This window comes from Acanthaster planci, linkage group LG09, assembly GCF_054643075.1.
Source record: "Acanthaster planci isolate LZ-2023a linkage group LG09, COTS_SCS, whole genome shotgun sequence".
In the NCBI taxonomy this organism is placed as follows: domain Eukaryota; kingdom Metazoa; phylum Echinodermata; class Asteroidea; order Valvatida; family Acanthasteridae; genus Acanthaster; species Acanthaster planci.
The window spans coordinates 20854318-20874003 of NC_141785.1; the positions used below are offsets into that span (position 1 = coordinate 20854318).

Genomic DNA, 19686 nt, shown 5'->3' on the forward strand with positions numbered 1-19686 from the left:
TGGTATCGTGCATAAGAGCCCCCTCACCAGCAAACAAGAGAAACACTGGGCCGACTGTCTAGTTCCCACAGTTCCGTGAGGTTAGAGCGAAAGTTTTGGGACGGGAAACATGCTTTTCCTTATCTACGCTGCAAGCTGACTTGTTTTTCAGGTATTTCCAGGGAATAGCAACTACCAGCAGCCTGCTGTGATCGCGATTGATCTCTCTCAGCGTAGGAAGAAGACGCATTAACTTCAAGAAGACATCTCGGTGATTCTAAGGATGAGTGATCACGAAGAGATGCTGGAGGTCATCCAAAGCTAACGAACGCAGTTTCTAGATTTCTGATGTTATTGTTATAGGTTTTATTTCCACAGGGTAGACTTCTCATTAAAAAAATGCTATTCTTAAGGACGTTGTAAAAAGTACAATTTATTTAAAAACAATTTCAACACACCAAAGGAAATTAAAGTTATGGACAATTCATATTAAAATACAAATGTGAAAAAGAAAACAATAAAATCCAACATGAGTACATAAAACGCGATAAAAACAAATTGGACGTATAAATAATATGTTCCCAAGCTCTGTGCAATCTGTAATAAAAGAACTAAGGTGAAGTTTAAGTTCTTAAAAGGCGCAATTCCCTTAGCAACGGTAGCTTCTTTGGCGGCAATAGCACTTCGCTGGTTCACAAACGACTGTGACTTGCTCACTTTCTTAGGCTTGCGTTGCTACCAACAAATGAACACTCGAGACCAACGTGGCTCATTTCAACCTATGAGGGGGTGCTTCTGCTCAAGGCGGATTAGGATGGCCATCGCCAGGCAGATTTCTCTGGGGACAGATTTTTTCCCCCGAAAGATCACTTATCACAAGGAAACTGGTAAACCAGTAACGGCGGAAATTTGTGGATTTTCCTAAAAAAGTGGATTTTCATCTTCCTTTTTAATTTGCCTATTTTTCACCCCCCTTTCCCCCTGCGCAACGCACATAGGCCTACCTACAGGTATAGTCGTATTTTTAAATAATTACTTTAGTTTTCGAGTGCGTGCGATATTTTTGCAAGTCTTATTCTACTGCTTGACAATGCGCACAAAATTTTTCTGCACCAAAGAGAAATAATTCTTGAAGTTTTCTTCTCTAGTGAAGAATTCCTCTAAAGCCAAAAATTAGCAAACGTGGATTTTTTTCATTGACTAAATGGACTTTATTAAACGCCATTAAAATGAAATTTTATGTCATCGATCGACAGAAGAGTACAAAATTTTACTTCCCTTGGACTGGACCTCCGGCCTCAATGGTCAAACACATATAACAGTAGTCAACAGCTACATGAGGCTACTTAGACTTCTCATATACTGAAACTTAGACTTTTCAAAGTTACTCCAAAGTGTACGCCACACGTGCTTGTGTCAATCACGTAGATGGTTTCAAATTTGAATTTGCTTGCACACACAACACTCCTCTTGGGGTGCAGTCTACTTATTCAAATGAGAAGATATGGCAGGCTCATTAGCCTTAAAAGTGCCCCCACAGTATCTTTTGAAGAAGGAGATTGTTTGGCCTCCAGAATGATGAGATTGTGTAAATCGTTGCCAGAATCAACTCCCTAGGTCTTTGGGCTTTCATATGGGAGCAGCTCAATGGCTAAATAGAAATACGGTTGAAAAATGGTCCTAAGTCCCCGGGAAAGTTGAGGCTGCAATCAGACTTCGGTAAAATCACTTTTCGGGGGTTGATTTGTTTTGTGGGTATAGATTCTCTTTGAGTAAAACCTGTCACTGATGTCGAGTCTGTGGAAATCGGGGATGAGCTTCCTGAACTTCACAAAGTTCTTGATGGCAGGATCGAAGTGGGTTACCAGTAGTGGAACAGCATGACAACGATCATGACTTTAATCTGAACCTTGTCTTGTTCGTTGTAGTCCACTAGGTATTTGGACGACTGGTATTTGTATAAAAACTTCAGAATTAAACTAAGGAATCTGTCAGCAAACTCTAGTCCGTTGGATGAGATTTATTTGGCTATTGTCCGTCCATCCGTCGTGATGTCCGTCTGTCCGTCCGTCCATCCAACCAACTACCCATCCATCCATCCACCCACCTAAACAACTTACCTTTGAATGTTTGTAAGTTCCCTCGATTCTTTATAGAGGCGTCTAAGGAATTCCATAGCCTGGGGCTCTTATGCTTGACTGTATTTTGTGTAAGAGTAGTGCGTGCAAAAGAATGATGAAGTTTCTTGTACTTTCTGGTGAAATAGAGGTGCACTTCCTCATTTTGATAAACATAGAACAAATGGATTAGGTAATTTTTTAGTGTTGAACTGGTGCCTGACGATCCCAAGCTGAAGGAAATATATATAGTGTATCATTTATTTTGGGGAATTTTGTACAAATAAAACAGCGGACTGCTATGTTCAAGGTAGGTGGCAGAGTGGATTATTCTGAAAACTTTTTTTTGCAGTTTAAGTATTCTACTGGTTAAACTAACCCCACAATTACCCCAAGCTAATATCTCATATGATAGATATGATACAATTAAAGTATTTTAAAGTTTAAAAATAATACATCCTGTGGGAGAAGCAGCTTTAGTTTACATATCACTCCAATATTTTTTGAAACAGTCGTGCAAATATTATTGATTTTTTTCCATGAAAGATTCTGTTCAATATACAGACCTAAGAATTGGACACAATCGGTTTTATCAATTTGTATGTCATCAATAAAGGTTTCAGGTAATTCGTGATGTTGCTTATTACTAAAGAGCATAATAGTTAGTCTTCTTAGTATTAAGAGACAACCTAGTTGCTTTAAGCCAGTTTGAAATTTAGTAAGCTAGAGATTAACATTACGATAAATGGTAATAATATTAGGGTGACTATAGAATAGGTTACTGTCATCAGCAAATAAAATACCTTTAACAAATCAGATGATTAAAAAAAGGCATTTATGTAGATGAAAAATAAAAGTGGCCCGAGAATGGGTCCTTGCGGAACTCCACGAGAAGCTGTACCGACAGAGGAGTGAGTACCGTTAACAGATACGAATTGTTGACGATTTGAAAGGTAACTCTTGAACCACTCCAAGGCAAGTTTGTTTAGAAGTAGTATTATGATTGACTGAATCAAGGGCCTCGGGGAGGTCCAGGAATAAACCAATTGTAATAGAGGATTCATCTAAATTATTATTTATTTTATCATATAGGTTAATATTACCATGTGAAGTTGAATGGTTTTCACGGAATCCAAATTGAGAGTCAGAAATTATGCCGTGTTCACCTACAAAGTCCATTATACGGTTGTGAATTTATTCGTTCAAGAATTTTTGAAAAAGTAGTAAGAACTGAGATAGGCCTATAATTATTTACTTGACCAAGATCGCCACTTTTAAAAATAGGAGTGACACAAGCAACTCTCATATCATTGGTACTACACCTGTTGATACAGACATGTTCATAATAAAGGTTCTTGGTTTAGAGATTGCCCGTATCACTTCCTTAACCAGTGAGTTACTAATTAAATCAAAGCCAGAGCTCTTTTTGTTTGGCAACGTATGTACATGTACAATATCAGTTATTTTTTCCTCAATAACAGGACTTAAGAATATCAAATTAGGTTGAGGGTCCAGTAAATAATCAGAATAATTGAGATCATAAGAAGGAATTTGATTACAGAGGTTTTTACCAATATTTGTAGAACAAATCATTAAAATGATTAGTAATCATTTTTAGATTGCTGGTAGCAACACCTTCTGCATCAATAGTACTTATTTGCAGTTTAGAGTTAGTGTGGAGTATATTATTGATTATCTTCCAAGTATTTTTAATATTTGCTATTTCTTTGTCAAATTGTTCAATATAATAATTGCATTTAGAGGTTCGATTAGAACTCCTTAAAATGTTTTTATAGAGTATGTATTTAGTACGATTTGGATCTGTGGAGTCTCACATAAACCTGATAAAGCTTATTCGTATGCTTAATAGATTTACATATACTAACAGTGACCCAGGGCGATTTAGGAGTAGATTTGCTCGACCTGGATTGATTGCATTTATAAGGGATATACTTTTCAACGTGACTGTTAAATACATCCATGAACGTAGTAAATGCTAGATTAGAGTCTTCTTTATTAAAGAGTGAGGACCAGTCATACGGATTTTGTCAAGTGCTTGTTTTAGGTTGGCTAAATTTTCGTGAGAATAATCGCGTACGGAAGTGACGCGTAGACTAGGACGACTGACAGTCAAGCTAAAGAGAGTAAATATAGGAAATTTAATCGGATATATCCGTAACCAGGATCCCATATTTAGGAGGGGTAATATATTAGAAAATATATTATCGATTAAAGCTGCAGATGCAGTAGTTACCCTTGTTGGATTGTTGATAAGTGGCAGACCTGAGGAGAAGTAAATTAAATCTAAGAATTCCTGAGACTAGCTATTGGTATAAGAATTGATCAGGTTTAGATTAAAATCTCCTGAAATTATTTTCATTTGCCGGTAAAACGCATAAGAAATACATGTATCCGGAAAATGCAAACAGTAAGGTGATTTAAGAAATTACATAAAATTCTTTAGCCTACAGTAGACGCAATTCTGAAACATAGAACTTACTACTGTGACCGGATGCAAGTTAACTTTAACAGCTCAGAAAACTCTGGTTATGTCAGTTCCACGAGCCTGGAATATGGAGTTCTTTGGTTGATCCTGTAATTACATGTATAACAAATTGAACTTGGAATTTAAAGTTAGTAATAAAGCAATCAAAGTTTGCATCGGGGGGTTTATATACAATCCCAGTTATAAGGTTCTCATGATTTTGTGGTGTGACAATTTCAATTAATATGCATTCAAAAGAGTTGTCCGATAAAGCATTCAGGTCAGGTCTGGATACATATTGGAGATTTGTTGATAAATATAAGGCAACCCTTCCACCAACTCTGCCAACTGTGGTTTTAGTCAGAAGAGTATATCCAGGTATGTTTATACTTTTTATACAGGAATTTTCATTCAGCCAGGCCTCACACAATCCGATGACAGCGAAATCATAATTAAGTGAATATAAAACATTTTTAAGTGGTCTATGTTTTGAGGTAAATTACGTATATTTAAAGAAAGAAGTGAAAACTTATCTGTAAGGACTTGATTTAAAAAGTCCACAAATTTATCACATGAATAGTAACTAGAATGATTTACAATTTGATAAGCATTATCAGGATCACCGACAAGGGGCAGTTCAAGAGAGTTAAGATAGGGAGTAATTCAATTTTCTACGTTAGTAAATTGACGAATTTGTGGGCCCAAGACTAAATTCACAGCCGCAAATTCCCCAGAATGCAAGGAATTAAAAGGACAAATATTAGATAGGGCAAAAGCAATTATCATCACTATATGTTAACTTATCAACAGGATCAAGGTAAGGTTGGTACATTTAAGGTGGGTCTACAATTTACAGGAATCACAGAAAATTCAATTTTGGCTTGTTCTTACAGGGTTACAACATACACTACATGGACACTTAACATATGCAGGCATTAATGACAGAACAATTTATACACATATACAAACACCAATAACAAATACCCTAACAGGACTGGATGTGAATAACCATAACAGGATACGCCTAAGTATTAAAAATGGGAAAACATTTTACACATGTACTAGCGGGTCAAGTAAAGAAAGCAACAGAAAAGTAAGAAAGAAAGAACTTACTAAAGTCCTATCGGACGGAAAAAAATCATCACCACATGATCATGGCATGGTTAATCCAAGCTACGATTTACATATATGTATTGGGCTATTCGCCGGTATTCATGGGGGAGGGACGTGTTTCACACTATTAATGTACAGGTTGACTTGCTTGAAGATGGCTCGCTTTCCAGCTTCGTGGGCCCGCTTCATGATGTCACGGAGAAATCTTTTGGTCCTGACATCTTCCGACGGTAGATCTCGCATGACAAAGATTCCTGTGTTTTCGCCAGGGTTGCCTTGGCGCGGGACCAGACAGATTTTAGTTCTGGACGATAGATAGACCTATAGCCACGATATGTCTCGGTCTGTCGGTGGAGGAATCAGGCTTACAACCAGTTCTGTGAGCATTTTCAATTTCGACGTCGGGCATTCCGAATTTGTCAGCGAGAATATTTTTCACTTCATTATAGGGATAATCAGGATCTTCGGATCTGGTTTCGGGGATACCGCCAAATCGGAGATTTTAACTGCGGGAATGCCATTCCAACAGGGTAGCTTCCTTTAATTTTGTGACATTCATCTTCGCCATTTGCAATTCAACGGTCATCTTGGAGATTCTATCTATCAAGGATTCATTCTTCGCCCGTAGTTCTTCCATAGATTTGGAAGAGGAGACCAGAGATTCCTCCCTTTCCCTCGGTTTGTTCTCAGTACCAGTTATTCTGTTTAAGAGTGTTTCTTGGTTGACGATTGTTTTGTCAAGCTTACAATTTAGATCGCTTGCCAGCCCTCTGATTTCTCGTCGTAGCGCTGCGATGGCGTTTGACTCGCGCACTGGTGATTGGTAGGACGGATCACGTGATGATCGTGGCGCGGTGCCCGGATCCTCTGGATCTGCTGGACTTGTAGCCAAAGGTTTCCTATTCTTTTAGAGGCATTTTTCTAATGGAAATTCATAACTTTATAGCTGCGTACAGTACTGGAAGAGTAGAACATGACAGATCTCATACTGTTTATCGATCAGAGGGCCGACACTGAGAGATTTATTTTCAGGTGATTTTAGGTGGTTTTGTAGAGACCTCGCATAACACGTCCGTCATCACCCCATTCTGTTCACTTGTTGCATTGCAATGATTGCATACATGTACATATACATTTAACTTTCTGGGCTCAAGTAAAATCATTCCATGGTACTTGTAGTTACCAAACTTCCCATTAGGCTTAAGTAGGGGGAAGTCATTCCAGAACAGCGTATAAAACATTGTCGATGCCATATTCAAGAGATGACCACGTGTCCGATGAAGCTGTAGACCCATCTTTTCAAGAACGCTACAAGTGATCTATCAATATCCCATAAATCTTAATTAACAGAAGAAGTTCTTTCCCAATGGAGAAAAAAAATCATGTGCCGACGGATGAGTCGAAAACCTTAGGGGTGCATGCCACCATATCGTTGGATTTCTACGCGTGAGCTCATTAATATTTTGTGATCCCACTGGGTTTTTACATTAAAACATGTCACAGTCAGAAGGGATCATAGAAATATATAGCTCCGATACAGCAATGCTAGAGAAGCTTAAAGGATCCAGGAAATGAATTTTTCTTAGAATCACTTTTTGTGTATCTCTGTGCTCTTCTTCCATGTATTAAGACTGCCTTCTTTTTTGAGTTATGTGAACTGAACGGTGCACTTTTTCAAACCTTAAAAAATGACCAAGCATTTCTGGATGAATGAGGGCGCTTTTGCTTTGATGTAAATCCAGGAAGACATGGTTCAGGTTGCATGTTTTCATGTTCAAATTGTAAACCCCTTTGCTATCTGGGAACATTTCTGTGAAAAAGATATTTGCTGGATTATTGCCATATACTTACACAGCAATAAATTGCCAAAGAAAATGAAATCTGCCATAGCAGTGGTTAAAAAAATCTGGAAATTTTCTGTGCACAAATCAGTGCAAAATTGAGATGCAGCGCCTTGGATGACATCATAGTTCTGCTCATGAATATGCAAATTGCTTTAGCATAAAAGCCAAAAAAGCATCAAAATATGGGTTAGATTTGCAAAACAAAAATTTAAAATCAGGTTAATTGAAACCCAAAGATGCAATTTCAAGGAGTTTTAGTAAAGTTCATAAAGATATTTCTATTTCCTGGTTCCTTTAAACTTCCCTCCTCGGTACAGCAAAGAAGGCGGCGGCAGTTTAGCCATGTTGCACAAAATCTTTCATCACAGTGTTGACCTGGACAGATTTCCTTGATACGGCAAGAACCTCCATCATCTCGCATACGGATGAACACTCACTAGGAGCTGCAAGACAAATCAACTTGCCATCCCACAGTCTGTGTAACTATCCCATCTTCGTTCATTCTTTCCTACAAGATGGCAAGAGATTGGAATAAGTTGCCAAAACACAGGACTTCTGTGGAGAAGTTATCTAGCTTCAAAACAGCACTGCAAAAACATCTACAGCTGGAATGAACAACTCCCCAGTTCTGTTCTGAGTGATGCTCATTTAGAGTTTTCAGAGTATTCATCCAGATCCAGAGTTAAAACTTTCGAACCAGTTTCACCGCACTGGCAATAATTCATCACGATCACGTCATACCGTATCCCGTGTCCCAACTTCCGATTCAACTTTCCATATTTGGCATTGGTGTCCTGCGCAGGCGCAAAAGGCAATCAAGTATGCGAGGTGTCATGGCGGATTGAGGAGATAAAAATACGCAGCGTGTGTTGCGGCCGTCATCGTACCGATTTCTGTAACTCATTTCCCACCCGTTATGGCAGCTCAGAGACCCATCGAATGGGTGTCACAGCTGATCACAAGATTTGAGGAACAGGTAAGGGGAGTTGTCGTGCCCTTTTGATATAAAGACATGGTTTGGTCAAGACTTATTTTTGATGCATTTTTGTGATCGGTAGGTCTGCGTGTACATGTACGTACATGTACACGTACTGCAGGCCTAGTGCCTACATGTATTGTAGTTCATACGACCACTACACACACACGGCCCTAGCGTGGATAACTATTGGTGCCCTCCTTTCTTGTTCACTGATGGCGTTCTTGAAATTTACGGTCTGTGTCCTCACGATGTGATAGGTCATGTAAAGAGGTTTTTAAACATGTTCAATCTCCTCCTTTCGTCAATAATAAGTCAAGTGTCATGTCTGTCAACTTCTGAACTTGACTACATCAGGTAGGAAATCCAGTGAAACAGCACCTCCAAATTTTATATCTGAAAGTGTGTGAACGTGTTTGTATTCAATCAACGATTTCTGCTCCTTTTGTGCATCAAGTTCTATATTTTAAAAAGCAGGAGTGTTGTAAAAAGAACCAAAATTTGTGTTAGTACCATTTAAATATGTCCATTTGCATCGAGTTGTGGGCGTAAAGTACATGTATTATGAAAATAATATAAGATGGGAGCCACTTACCATACCACTACATCAACAACTGTGTGCAGCCATCTTTGTTTGTTGTCGTGTGACATACCGTAGTGTCGTCTAAGCACAAAATCTCGCAAGAATCAACCGGGTGTGCCGGGTTTGGAATGATGATGATTGTCATTATCTTGTAGAACTAAAAATACTCTTACTTGATGTATGATTCGAAACATTTGACTGAAGCACCGTCAAGCCTTTTTTTGTTTGTGAAGACTATAAAAAGGTAAAAAAAAAGTGCACTTTTCTGTTAAAAATTCCCCAAAACATGCATATTAAGGAGTTGATGAAACATATACGAAACGGTGTTTATTTGGAAGCTTGGAATTTCAGGAAGAAAGGGAAGTTGTTTTTTTGTCAAAAATTGATGTCAGACTTGTGCCGCACAGCCCTTTTGTATTTGGGTGCTGTCGTGCAACTGTGCACATAATGGTGTATGTATGTACATCAGATTGGTGCATGGTGCAAGGGGAGAAAGATGCAAATAACAAGCGCATTTACCACACATTTTGCTTCAATCAAAGTTTATCAAAAAACCCTACCAAACATGAAGGTGTCTGGTCAACTCGACGGTTTGCCAATTCGACTCGAGTTAACTCGACTCTTAACCAACTCGACCATCAACCAACTTGACCGTTGTTCCTTCAACTGTAAAGGTCAACTGGACTCGACTCTCGACCAACTTGACCGTGCAAACGGTGCAACAGGGACAGGGCATAGAAGGAACGCATTTTTCCTAATTCTGGATCACGCGTGTAATTTGTTTTACTGTGTGTGATCTGTGCATGTGCACAGTGTGATGACAGACTTCCGGGGTTCGTGCGTGCTTCTTAAATTATTTTGAAGTATCTCATTGGCACAAGTTCAATTATTGATTGCATTTCAGTCGATTTCATGGGTTCATTGAGTTGGTAAATGGTCAAGTTGACTCGACTTTGAAGTCGAGTTGGTCAACAGAAGAGTTGGTTCAGCGGTCGAGTTGGTCGACGGTCGAGTTGGTCAGAAGTTTACTCAAGTCAAGTTGGTAAATGGTCGAGTTGACCTACAACTAACATGAACAGACTTACAGTAACTATGACACCTGACAGACTTGGTCCCCTATTTTTATAGCTTTTTATTGTTGACAAAATATCGCATCAAAACTATGCTTCAGTGATCTTTCACACATCACTAAAAGTTTCAAACCCAACTCAACTGTCCTGTTGCTGTATACATGTACATGTATCCTGTGTTCATTATTGATAAAGTTCTCCATTATAAAACATATTGTTTAGTTTACACTTCCTCTTTGACTTAACTACAGATCTTTTTCCAACTCTGGCATGTCTGGTAGTGGAACCGAAGAGGAACAAGTCTCCATGTGGCTTAAATACATTGATGAAAATAAAACTTGTGTCCACCCCCAAAAAATGACAGACTAATTACACCTATTTTTAATAACGAAAAAATTTCCTAAACTCACTGACATGGCTTGGGCAAAAAACACTGGCAAAACCTGGACATGAAGCGATTTGTCACACTGAGACTTTTCATCTGGTTCCATGGTACAGTGTCGCCGATGTAATAGGAGGGGGCCCTCCCCTAAGTAGTTTTTATTATTACTTTTTTCATTCTGAAAAACGTAGAGACGGTATTCACCATGTCTTAAAGTACATTGTGTACTCTCTAAGATACAGCTGTACATGTACATCCCAGCCCCAGTCTGAGCCCCTCTCCAAACAAATCCTGGGTGCGGTACTGCTTATGTTAGGTGCATTTGGATTTTGGTCCATCTTTGCAATCACTCGATCTTTGCACGATTTGTCATTTGTATTACATGATTCGCCAATAAATCTGCCTTCAGAACCATTTCTTTCTAATTCACAGTTGTGGAAGATAGTTTTATAAAGCAGTAATTGTTAATAGTTCAAAACGTTAATGTGGTCTGTCCACTAGCCCTGCACTTTATTAGTTGCACAGAAACTGTCAATGGGAATGTGGAATTTAAAATGTTAACCCTCCTATGCTGAAGTCACTCTTTGGGTCACTTGGTGAACACCTCAAAGAAGCACAGCTGTGTTGTGCACTGCACCAACTGTCCCTCACAAGAATATCAGATTGCACTTTTGTGCTGCACAATAACTGTGCTTCACTGTTTCGTGTGCATAATTGTGCAGTAAACCAAATGCAGTGAAGAGTACTGCACAAAAGGTCATTTTGTGCTGGCAACCAACTGTGTACCCACTGAAGCTGTGCATGTTTGTGTTTCTGTTCACTTCAGATTAGCCATACTTGTTGACAACAGGCAACATCTTAGATAAATGCGTGTTGCAGATATCGTGACTATGAACATTTCTATGTTTCCTCTTTCAGTTACCATTTCGTCTAAATGGCCAGTCAGGTCAGGCCCATGCTGATTTGGAGAGGAGCAAACAGTGCCTCATCAGTGTCAGTAAGAAGCTCTTCTCACAGGTCATCAATGGGCTGGCTAAGATACTCAACAATCTCAGCCCATCTTCCATGGTAACAATCAAAGCAGACAGTGTATATGTACATGTAGAGCTTAAATCCATGGGCGTGTGCTGTAGGGAACATTGCTCTTCGGTTGTTCCTTGATTGGCAGGAAACCAGCCACTGGCAGTATATATCACATAACGCTTTGGTTGGTGTCCTTTTACTGTTGAAGGAGCCTTTGCTGTGCCAGGTAGCTCCATGGAGTTGTGTTCTGATGGTTCAATGACAGTCAAGATTGCATTAAAACACTCTTATTGCAGATGCTATTGATACTGTTAGATATTGGAAACAGTGTTTTCAAGATGTATTTTTTGCGTTGGGGAGATGTTAATTATATATAATACATATATATAAAAAAATACATCTTGAAAATAGTTCGCGGTACCCGCTGCTTCATTTGACTCGGACCGGCCAGCCGACCTCGGCAAGCTCGGTGGTCGAGTGGTTAAGACATCTGCACTAGTAAGCAGGAGGTCGTGGGTTCGAGTCCCACCCGAGTAAACTTGTGAGGTTTTTTCGCAAGCTCTCGGACAAGCACTGAGCATACAGTGCTTATTAATATACGTTGGGTAAGGGCAAACCCGTTATATATAAATAAAGGAAACAGTGTTGCGATTGAGGTCATCACAAGACCAGTCACAAGTAACAGGGTGAACAGTGACAAAGGAATGCTTTTTTTGTGCAGTTAATTTGAACAGCTTGTGACTTGAATTTAGACTGCATGTCTTTTGGGGGTCTTGTGATGGTCTTAAGAGGTCTCAACTGCAACACTGACTTGAAACCAGCTCGTCTTTAGGTTGAGATTTGCACAGTTGTAATTTTTTGGGGGGGGGGGTTTCACCAAGATCCTTCGCAAAGATGCTTGGGTCACTGGATTTCTTTGTCAGTACTTTCATTGGGTAGTTCCTACAAACCTTTCAGTTTATTGAGTTGTGTGTATGTGGCAGACATTCATTTTTAGATATTTCTTTCTTGGGTGTCCCCTAAGCTTGAAAAATCAGTGTTTGATGTTTACACATTAACATAGAAATGATTGTTTTGTGGGTTACATCATGAATCGACGCATCGTGGATAGTTGCTTCAGCACGAAGCTTTGTGTTTACAAAATCTGTGGATGCTTCATCCTATTGTGGTGCGGCAATGCTATCCTACATGTATGTGTCACTGCGTGGTGTAACCAACGCTTTGTATATACTTTGCTTGACCTTAGATTGAAGATATGAAAAGGGAAAAGTATCTGTGCTTTGTCTATTTCAGAGAACTGTATCATAGGGACTTTAGTAAATGCCTTTGTCATTCCATGTTGTGGTAGTGAAACACAACTGTGTGGTCAATATAAAGATAAACAGAGAAAATGAATGGAATGGGATTTGAACCAGCACCCTCAGGAACACTGCACGTGTGGTTTACCAAGAGAGCTACCTAGTCCTGTGTAGGGGGCTCCTCCTAATTGTTATTGGGCTGGGCAGCTCAGTCGGTAGAGAGCCAGTAAAATGCTCAAAGAGTTTGAAGGTTCAGATCCCACACCAGTCATTTTCTTTGTTCAGTTTTATGATTGATATGTACATGTAAGCACCTTGTCAGTTTCCCTGTGTAGTTTGTTCGTGATTTGTTCTTAACTGTCAAAAAGAATGTTCCATACTGGAAAATGCAAGAAACAAAACTAACTTTGCAGCAATTTGGATTGGTTCTTGGACAGAAACCCCTCGGCCAGGAAGAAGCAAAGCTGCTCCATCAATCTCAGCTCATCGTCCTGGATACTCTGGAAAAATGCCTCTCAGCAGTAAGCTCATGGATCTCCTAGACATTCCCAGATAATGTTAGGCAGAAATCCACCCTAAATGGTGACTGTCAGTCTGTCAACGGACCTAAAAAATAATGACATCAGGCATTGTTTATGTGTACTTTTTCCTATGTGGGCTCGATGGATTGTGTTCAACCATACTATCATAGGAAAAATCACATATGTGAACAAGGTGTGATGTCACCATGTTAGGCCAAGAAAAAGTCTTGGGATGGGGGGGGACATTTACAGAGATTTAATGGCTCAGAAACCTGGAGAACCTGCCAACTTTGAAGATGTACTTAAGGAATACAATGCTGCCTCTTGATTTTTTATCAGCAACCAAAAGACACATCTCGCTCCAATGAGACGATGCTGGTCAAATCGCTCCTTCCTGAGGTTTGCCAGCTTCTCAACATCTCTAGTGAACACCCGCTGACCACACAACTCAAGATGTCTGCCTCGCAAGTCATCTTTGCTCTCAGCCTGAACAACTTCAATGCAGTCTTCAGCCGGATATATGCAAGGTGGGTCTTCGTGTCACCATTGTGGTAACAAAACTTGAAATCTTTGAAATGTGTCATTTTTTCTCCAAGTTGAGATTGCTTGAATGCCATATATGTGCCTGGATCCAGCCAGAAATTCAAAATAGTGGACAAAAATTGAGCTGTAAACATTAATACATTTGTGTAACCACTGTTTTATCCAGTGCTAGAGAGGCTTTTGTCATCATTTGCACAGAATTACATGTATTGTCAATTTTTGTAGACGTTATTCATTTGGCAACTTACAGCTGAAACCCTTGATGTCTTTTCCAACTGAACCATCCCTCGTTGAATGTTTGATTGTAACCTTTAGCAGGGCCTGATGTTTCCATCCAGGGAAAATGTTACTGCAGTTCCATATTTTTCTTGCGATATATCGATTGAGCGATCTGTTCCCTTTTCTGTGTGCAGGCTGGATGCCCTTGCCAAAATCACCGATGAATCTGGAGATGAGTCCGACATTGAACTCATCCAACACATCAATATGGACTGTAAAAGATTGACCAGACTTCTAACTGGTATGATGACAAAATTCTGTGACCTCCATAGATCTTGATTGATTAGTCCAAAACTTGCTAAACCCAACGATATCCAGCAGCAGTATCTTCCTATGAGATTTTGTCGATCTGAGCTTTGCTCCAGCTGTTGGAGTCTGTTAGGTTGAGAGGGCTTCACACTTTTTCTGTCATTGGGTTCTGTTGGGTTCAGCAGGGTGCTTAGAGAATACCCAAAGGGGGTAGAGTTTAATGTCTCTGGAATTACAAATGCCATAGCTGTGGTGAGTTGTTCGAATAAAATGAGCTGCCAGGTCCTGTCCGAATCAGGTACCCTATAGATGTGGCTTCAGCTTGTGCCACTGACTTGCTACAGTGAGTAGCCGCAGCCATGACCATTTCAAGCACAGCCTCACCAGGCCTACAATCTGATACTAGAGCATGGCACAGCCCTTTGCAAGCTGCATGCACCAACACTATAGTGATGGTCCACAATAGACATGTATAAGTCCCCTATGACCAGCCTCAAGTATGGTTTCATGACATTTATACATCAAGATGAATTACCGCTTGTGTGCTGTCTTCATCGGTACGATGGTGAAGGCCAATTCCTTTACAGCACAAAAGCAAACACCTGTGCATTTTTGGGATGTCAGATCAGACATTTGTGCTGCCAATTTGCAAACCTTGAATACATTTCAGTACATGCATTCTCGCTGCAAACGTCTTGTGATATCTTGATGCACCTTGTTTTTAGAAACTATCTGCAAGTTTGCCATGCTGAGGAAGAGTGTGATGGCAACTCTTGTGGTCAGCCTTGAAAAGGTAAAACTGTGTTTCCTGGTTTAGGGGCTTTAATTGATTGAGTCCCTTGTCCTGATAAATAGGGATCAACTGATGTAGGTTTTAACTGCCAATCCGATGTGCGATGCTTTAATCGGAACATTGGCTGATGTCCAATTCGATGATTTTTATAAACAGTATTAAACGGAAAATGCAACCTTAACAGGATGTATGTACATGTAGGCCTGCTCTTAACAACACAAAATCAGTGTACTTGCTTTAAAATTTAAAATGTCAGTTTACACATTATCGGTAACAGGATTAGTTTTTTGCCTTAATTGCCACAGATTTGAGAGAATAAATTGTGTACATCACATCTCCACTCACACGATACCAACAATGCTCTGTTGTTCTCACACCCAACGTAAGCGGTGCATGCAGAATAGACACACAGCACGTTGGGCTGAATCACCGGTAGCCTTTTAGTCAAGGTGTACATGGGCACTGGTGAACCATGCTCTGTGCCTGGCTTTGCCACTTGCATTGGTGTCTTCATCTTGCCCACGGCAGAGGTACCCGTCATGTGTCCAGGTAGCCAAGTGCGCCTTGTGTAAAAATCGCGGGCTACCTTCAGACTGATCCCACAGCACCTCGTGGTGCCACACGTGGTGTAGTTCTCTGGCTCTTTTTATGACGGTCAGTGGCAATGGTACACATGTACACTGACTGCTCCTTGGGTCTGCAGTCTGTGCATGGAGTTGTCGTGGCAAGGATCATGCAGATGTAATTTTTAGGGATACTTAAAGTGGGCTTAACAATGATGTAACTTTATTTATCTCAGCAAATGAAAAACCACAGTTTTTATTCATGCTCAAGTAATAATATGAGATTTGTGTTTGCCAAAACTGAGTGTAGAGTTTGTTCATTTCTGCAGTTAATAACTTCGGCACTCATATCGGCAAGGAAGATTGAATTCTGCCAATCTGATGTGTTGCCAATGTTAGTGAGCATCGGTGTGATCTGATCATAAGTTGATCCCTACTGATAAGGTCATCCTCCAACATTGTGTTGTTGCTCAAAATGAGCTTCTTGCCTTTGCTGTGAGATGTGCATGTTTTGAATGAAGGACTAGTACCCATCAAGACTTAGTTTTTCCTAGCCAGTTTGAATCCTGCACAGTTCTGTACCATATCCTCTCTGAAGTTGGATAGGTTATGCATTGAAGAACCCAACAATCATCACTTGTATAATTTCCATTGTCTCAGTTGAGGTCAAAGTTTAAAGATGGTGCCACTGGTTTGTTGTAATGTTTTGTTTCAAGGATCTTCAATTTTTTTTCCAACTTTTTCACAAGTTTGCAAAATGTCCTTTCCATCATTGACCTCTCCACCTTCCCCATGGAGCACACAAGGTGCGATAGTCAAGGTGATAATGAAGCTTGAGTAACAGGCTACCGATTATTTCCCGGAAAGGATGCAATAATTCAAAGAGTTATCAAAAGAAAAAAGTCAGAATAAATTTCTCCAGTCTGTATACATGTACATATTAAATAGTCTAATTACTTTTGAAAATTCTGAAGCTTGTCTGAATTTCTTACCGTAGCAGTTCGGCAAATTTTGAAAAGTGCACCTAAGTTAAGCCCTGATCCCAGTGTGAATTTATGTGAGATAACCGGGTGGGTGATTCGTAAATTGATCTATCATCATTTGACTGCCGCATCCCAAATAGATGCAACCAAACTCATCCACACTCTCTCCTGTCCTTCATGGCTTTGGTGATATCACTGGTGCACTGGACCACATCATTACATTGTCAATGAAGATGAGCAGTCCTGGATAGTGCTGATGTGGCAAGGGAGTCGGTGATACAGAGGATCAGGTGCCCAACTGAAACTGTGCTTATGTTCCTTCAGCAGCAGGATTGCAAGAAGGATTCATTTGAGTTGCTGATAACTTTTTGTCTTGTTGTGTTCAGGCAATCTGGAACTGGATGGACAACTATCCTGAGGAGTTCATGGTGTTACATGACTCTCATGAATCAGAAATTCAAGGTAAATCTAAACAAAGAGGAAGTATCCTCACATTGCTTCCCATTTATAGGACCATTTGTACCTTCAAGGTTGAAGCTCAAACATTACTTTTTCCTTCAGTCTTTTGTTGTTGAGAATGATTCTGCTTGGATTGAAACCTTTGAAAGATCAGAACTATTTCTGATTTTGAGCATTACTTTTGTATACTGTTTTATTGTGTGCACCGTCACTTCACTTCAGGTGAGGTTTTTTTTTTTGGTGTTCCTTCGTTTTGCTTGGGAAGCTTTTGCATCACTCCTGTTTGAGTCCTTTTGCTGAGTAGGATTTCCTTTGTCTTCTGTTTTGGTCTCTGAAATGTGCTTGTCTGAAACCAAGGGGGATGTATGGGAGACTTTGAGAACCCAGGTGGCTGTCGACATACCAGTCTTTTTTCAATGTAGTGCCCGTGTTCAGAACTATGAATTAATGCTCAGAACAGCACATATGCTCCGACGGATATGTTTGTTGCCTGCAAACGTCTCAAAGTCTCCCGCTGTATTTGTAAGAAACTAGTGAACTTGCCCACTTTTCAACTGAGCATTTGGTTATTTTGTTTGGTAATACCTTTTCATCTCTAGATTGCTGTGAGAAGCTGTTTGACATGGCTGAGAGCCAACCTGAAATGCAGTCAGCCAAGAGGAAAAGCTCAGTCTGGCTCCTACAGGTCATGCTACTCATCCTCTGCCCAGTGAGTCCAGATTCTAGACATGTTTTTGACAAGGCTGTGTAGAGGCGACGAATGGTGTACAATGCAACTGTGAGCAAAGCCTGCTCGGGTGCTAGATCACACCAATGACTCATAATTTAAGTTATCTGGACTTGATTACAGCCTTGTCAGTTAGGCAAATTTTTTTTCTGCATAACCTGTAAGCTTGCCTTTGAGAATGGTGGAGTGCATCATTAACCAGAGAATTAAAAGAAGTAATTTTACAGTAATTTGCTGTGCCGTAACATTTACTATGTAAACAAAATTGCCAAGACCCACACTTTGCTGGAAGGAATTTGTAATTCCAGGAACCTTTCCTCAAGAATGATACTGAAAATGTTCAATGCAAAATGTATGAAATGCATTGTACACATGCTGTACACAGAGAGCAGGAGATGTTGGCCATTGACAAGTCTGACTGTTCAGATCTTGTTTAGTTTTTAGGGTTAGGAGTAATTTAATTGTGATATTTTATTATTTTATTTTGTTGCAGGTACTGATGAATGAGATTGTCAGCACCACCAATTATCATCCCAACCCTTCCCCTAGACTGCTCCAGAAAAAGCAGTTCCTAGACAACCTGCAGAAGTCGCTGTGCTCTCCTGGCAGCAACAAGCAGATGACTGAATGCGCTGTCGTGTCCAGCGTCAAGCTTTGCAAGGCTGCGTCTTACGTCAGCAACCCGCAGAAATCGGTGCTCTGTAAACTGGTCAACAAGCTCATGCTGGACCTCAAGGTATGCTGGATTTCTTCATGTCTCCGTATCAAACTCACATGACCTGCTCTGCAAATGCTGATAAATTACCTCTACTTACTACACATTTTGGTTGGGTGTTATTATAGCGTTGAGCATTTCTGGTCGTGAAACTATGGATTCCTTGAACATATCATAAGCACCGTAGCATATAATGTTGAAGATTTCTTTAGAGAGGAGACAGTAAGAAGCAGTTTTGAAGGTGGGAGGAAAATCCCAGAGGAACATTCTAAGATAAACCCACAGAATCAGCTGGTAACTGAAACCCCAATATCAATGTGACCAAGGCCAGGAATTGAACCCCGACTGCAGAAGTGAAAAGCCAGGAAGGAACCACTACACCAGTGTGGCTGCTTGCCTTAAAATCCTTTCTGTTTTTCTCTACCAGATGCTTCTTTTCAACCCAGCTAAGCCTTTTTCCCGTGGTGCAGGCAACTTCTCGGCTGATATCGAGCTGATGGTGGAATGCGCTGTAGCCTGCTTCCGACTCCGCCCAGACAAGTGTGAACATTTCAATGCATGCCTCTCCATCAATGCCCCACCACATTTCCATTTGGTGCTAGTGCGAGCGTTGCACACCATCGTAACAAAGGTTAGTCTAGTGTCAGCAGACAAATTCTGTGGTCTGTGCACTCAATTTTGTTAAATATCACAGTATGTTGTGTATTGGGAGATAAAACATAGTCTGGTAGGGCACTCCCAGAATCTTCATAAAAAAATTCTGGATTTAACAAGGTTTGATCATCCACGTTATGCAAGCTTTTGCACCTTGTACAAAAAAGTGCCAGATCCTATCCTGAAATCGGTAGCCATTTGTGAGAAAGCTCTTCCCTTTTTGTCCATTAAAAGCCCTGAAAAGTGGAATTATTTTGGTTGTTTTCATTGTTACCTCCTCTCTGATGGGATGTGTCATGAATTTTTCCTCCTTCTTTAATCTCACCCCGG

The 19686-nt window shown here is 40.1% G+C and overlaps 1 protein-coding gene across 2 annotated transcripts in view; it reads left to right on the forward strand.

Moving 5' to 3' along the window:
* The first annotated feature begins 8360 nt into the window (after positions 1 to 8360).
* Positions 8361 to 19686, forward strand: part of LOC110985396 (neurofibromin-like) — a 55453-nt gene continuing 44127 nt past the window's right edge. For both annotated transcript variants that reach the window (XM_022246387.2, XM_022246388.2), the window contains exons 1-10: positions 8361 to 8514; positions 11468 to 11617; positions 13308 to 13391; positions 13731 to 13918; positions 14348 to 14454; positions 15188 to 15255; positions 17188 to 17263; positions 17860 to 17969; positions 18481 to 18723; positions 19130 to 19333. In XM_022246387.2, coding sequence (XP_022102079.1) covers positions 8455 to 8514; positions 11468 to 11617; positions 13308 to 13391; positions 13731 to 13918; positions 14348 to 14454; positions 15188 to 15255; positions 17188 to 17263; positions 17860 to 17969; positions 18481 to 18723; positions 19130 to 19333 — 1290 coding nt within the window. In that variant the 5' untranslated portion in view covers positions 8361 to 8454. The remainder of the gene's footprint in view (positions 8515 to 11467; positions 11618 to 13307; positions 13392 to 13730; positions 13919 to 14347; positions 14455 to 15187; positions 15256 to 17187; positions 17264 to 17859; positions 17970 to 18480; positions 18724 to 19129; positions 19334 to 19686) is intronic.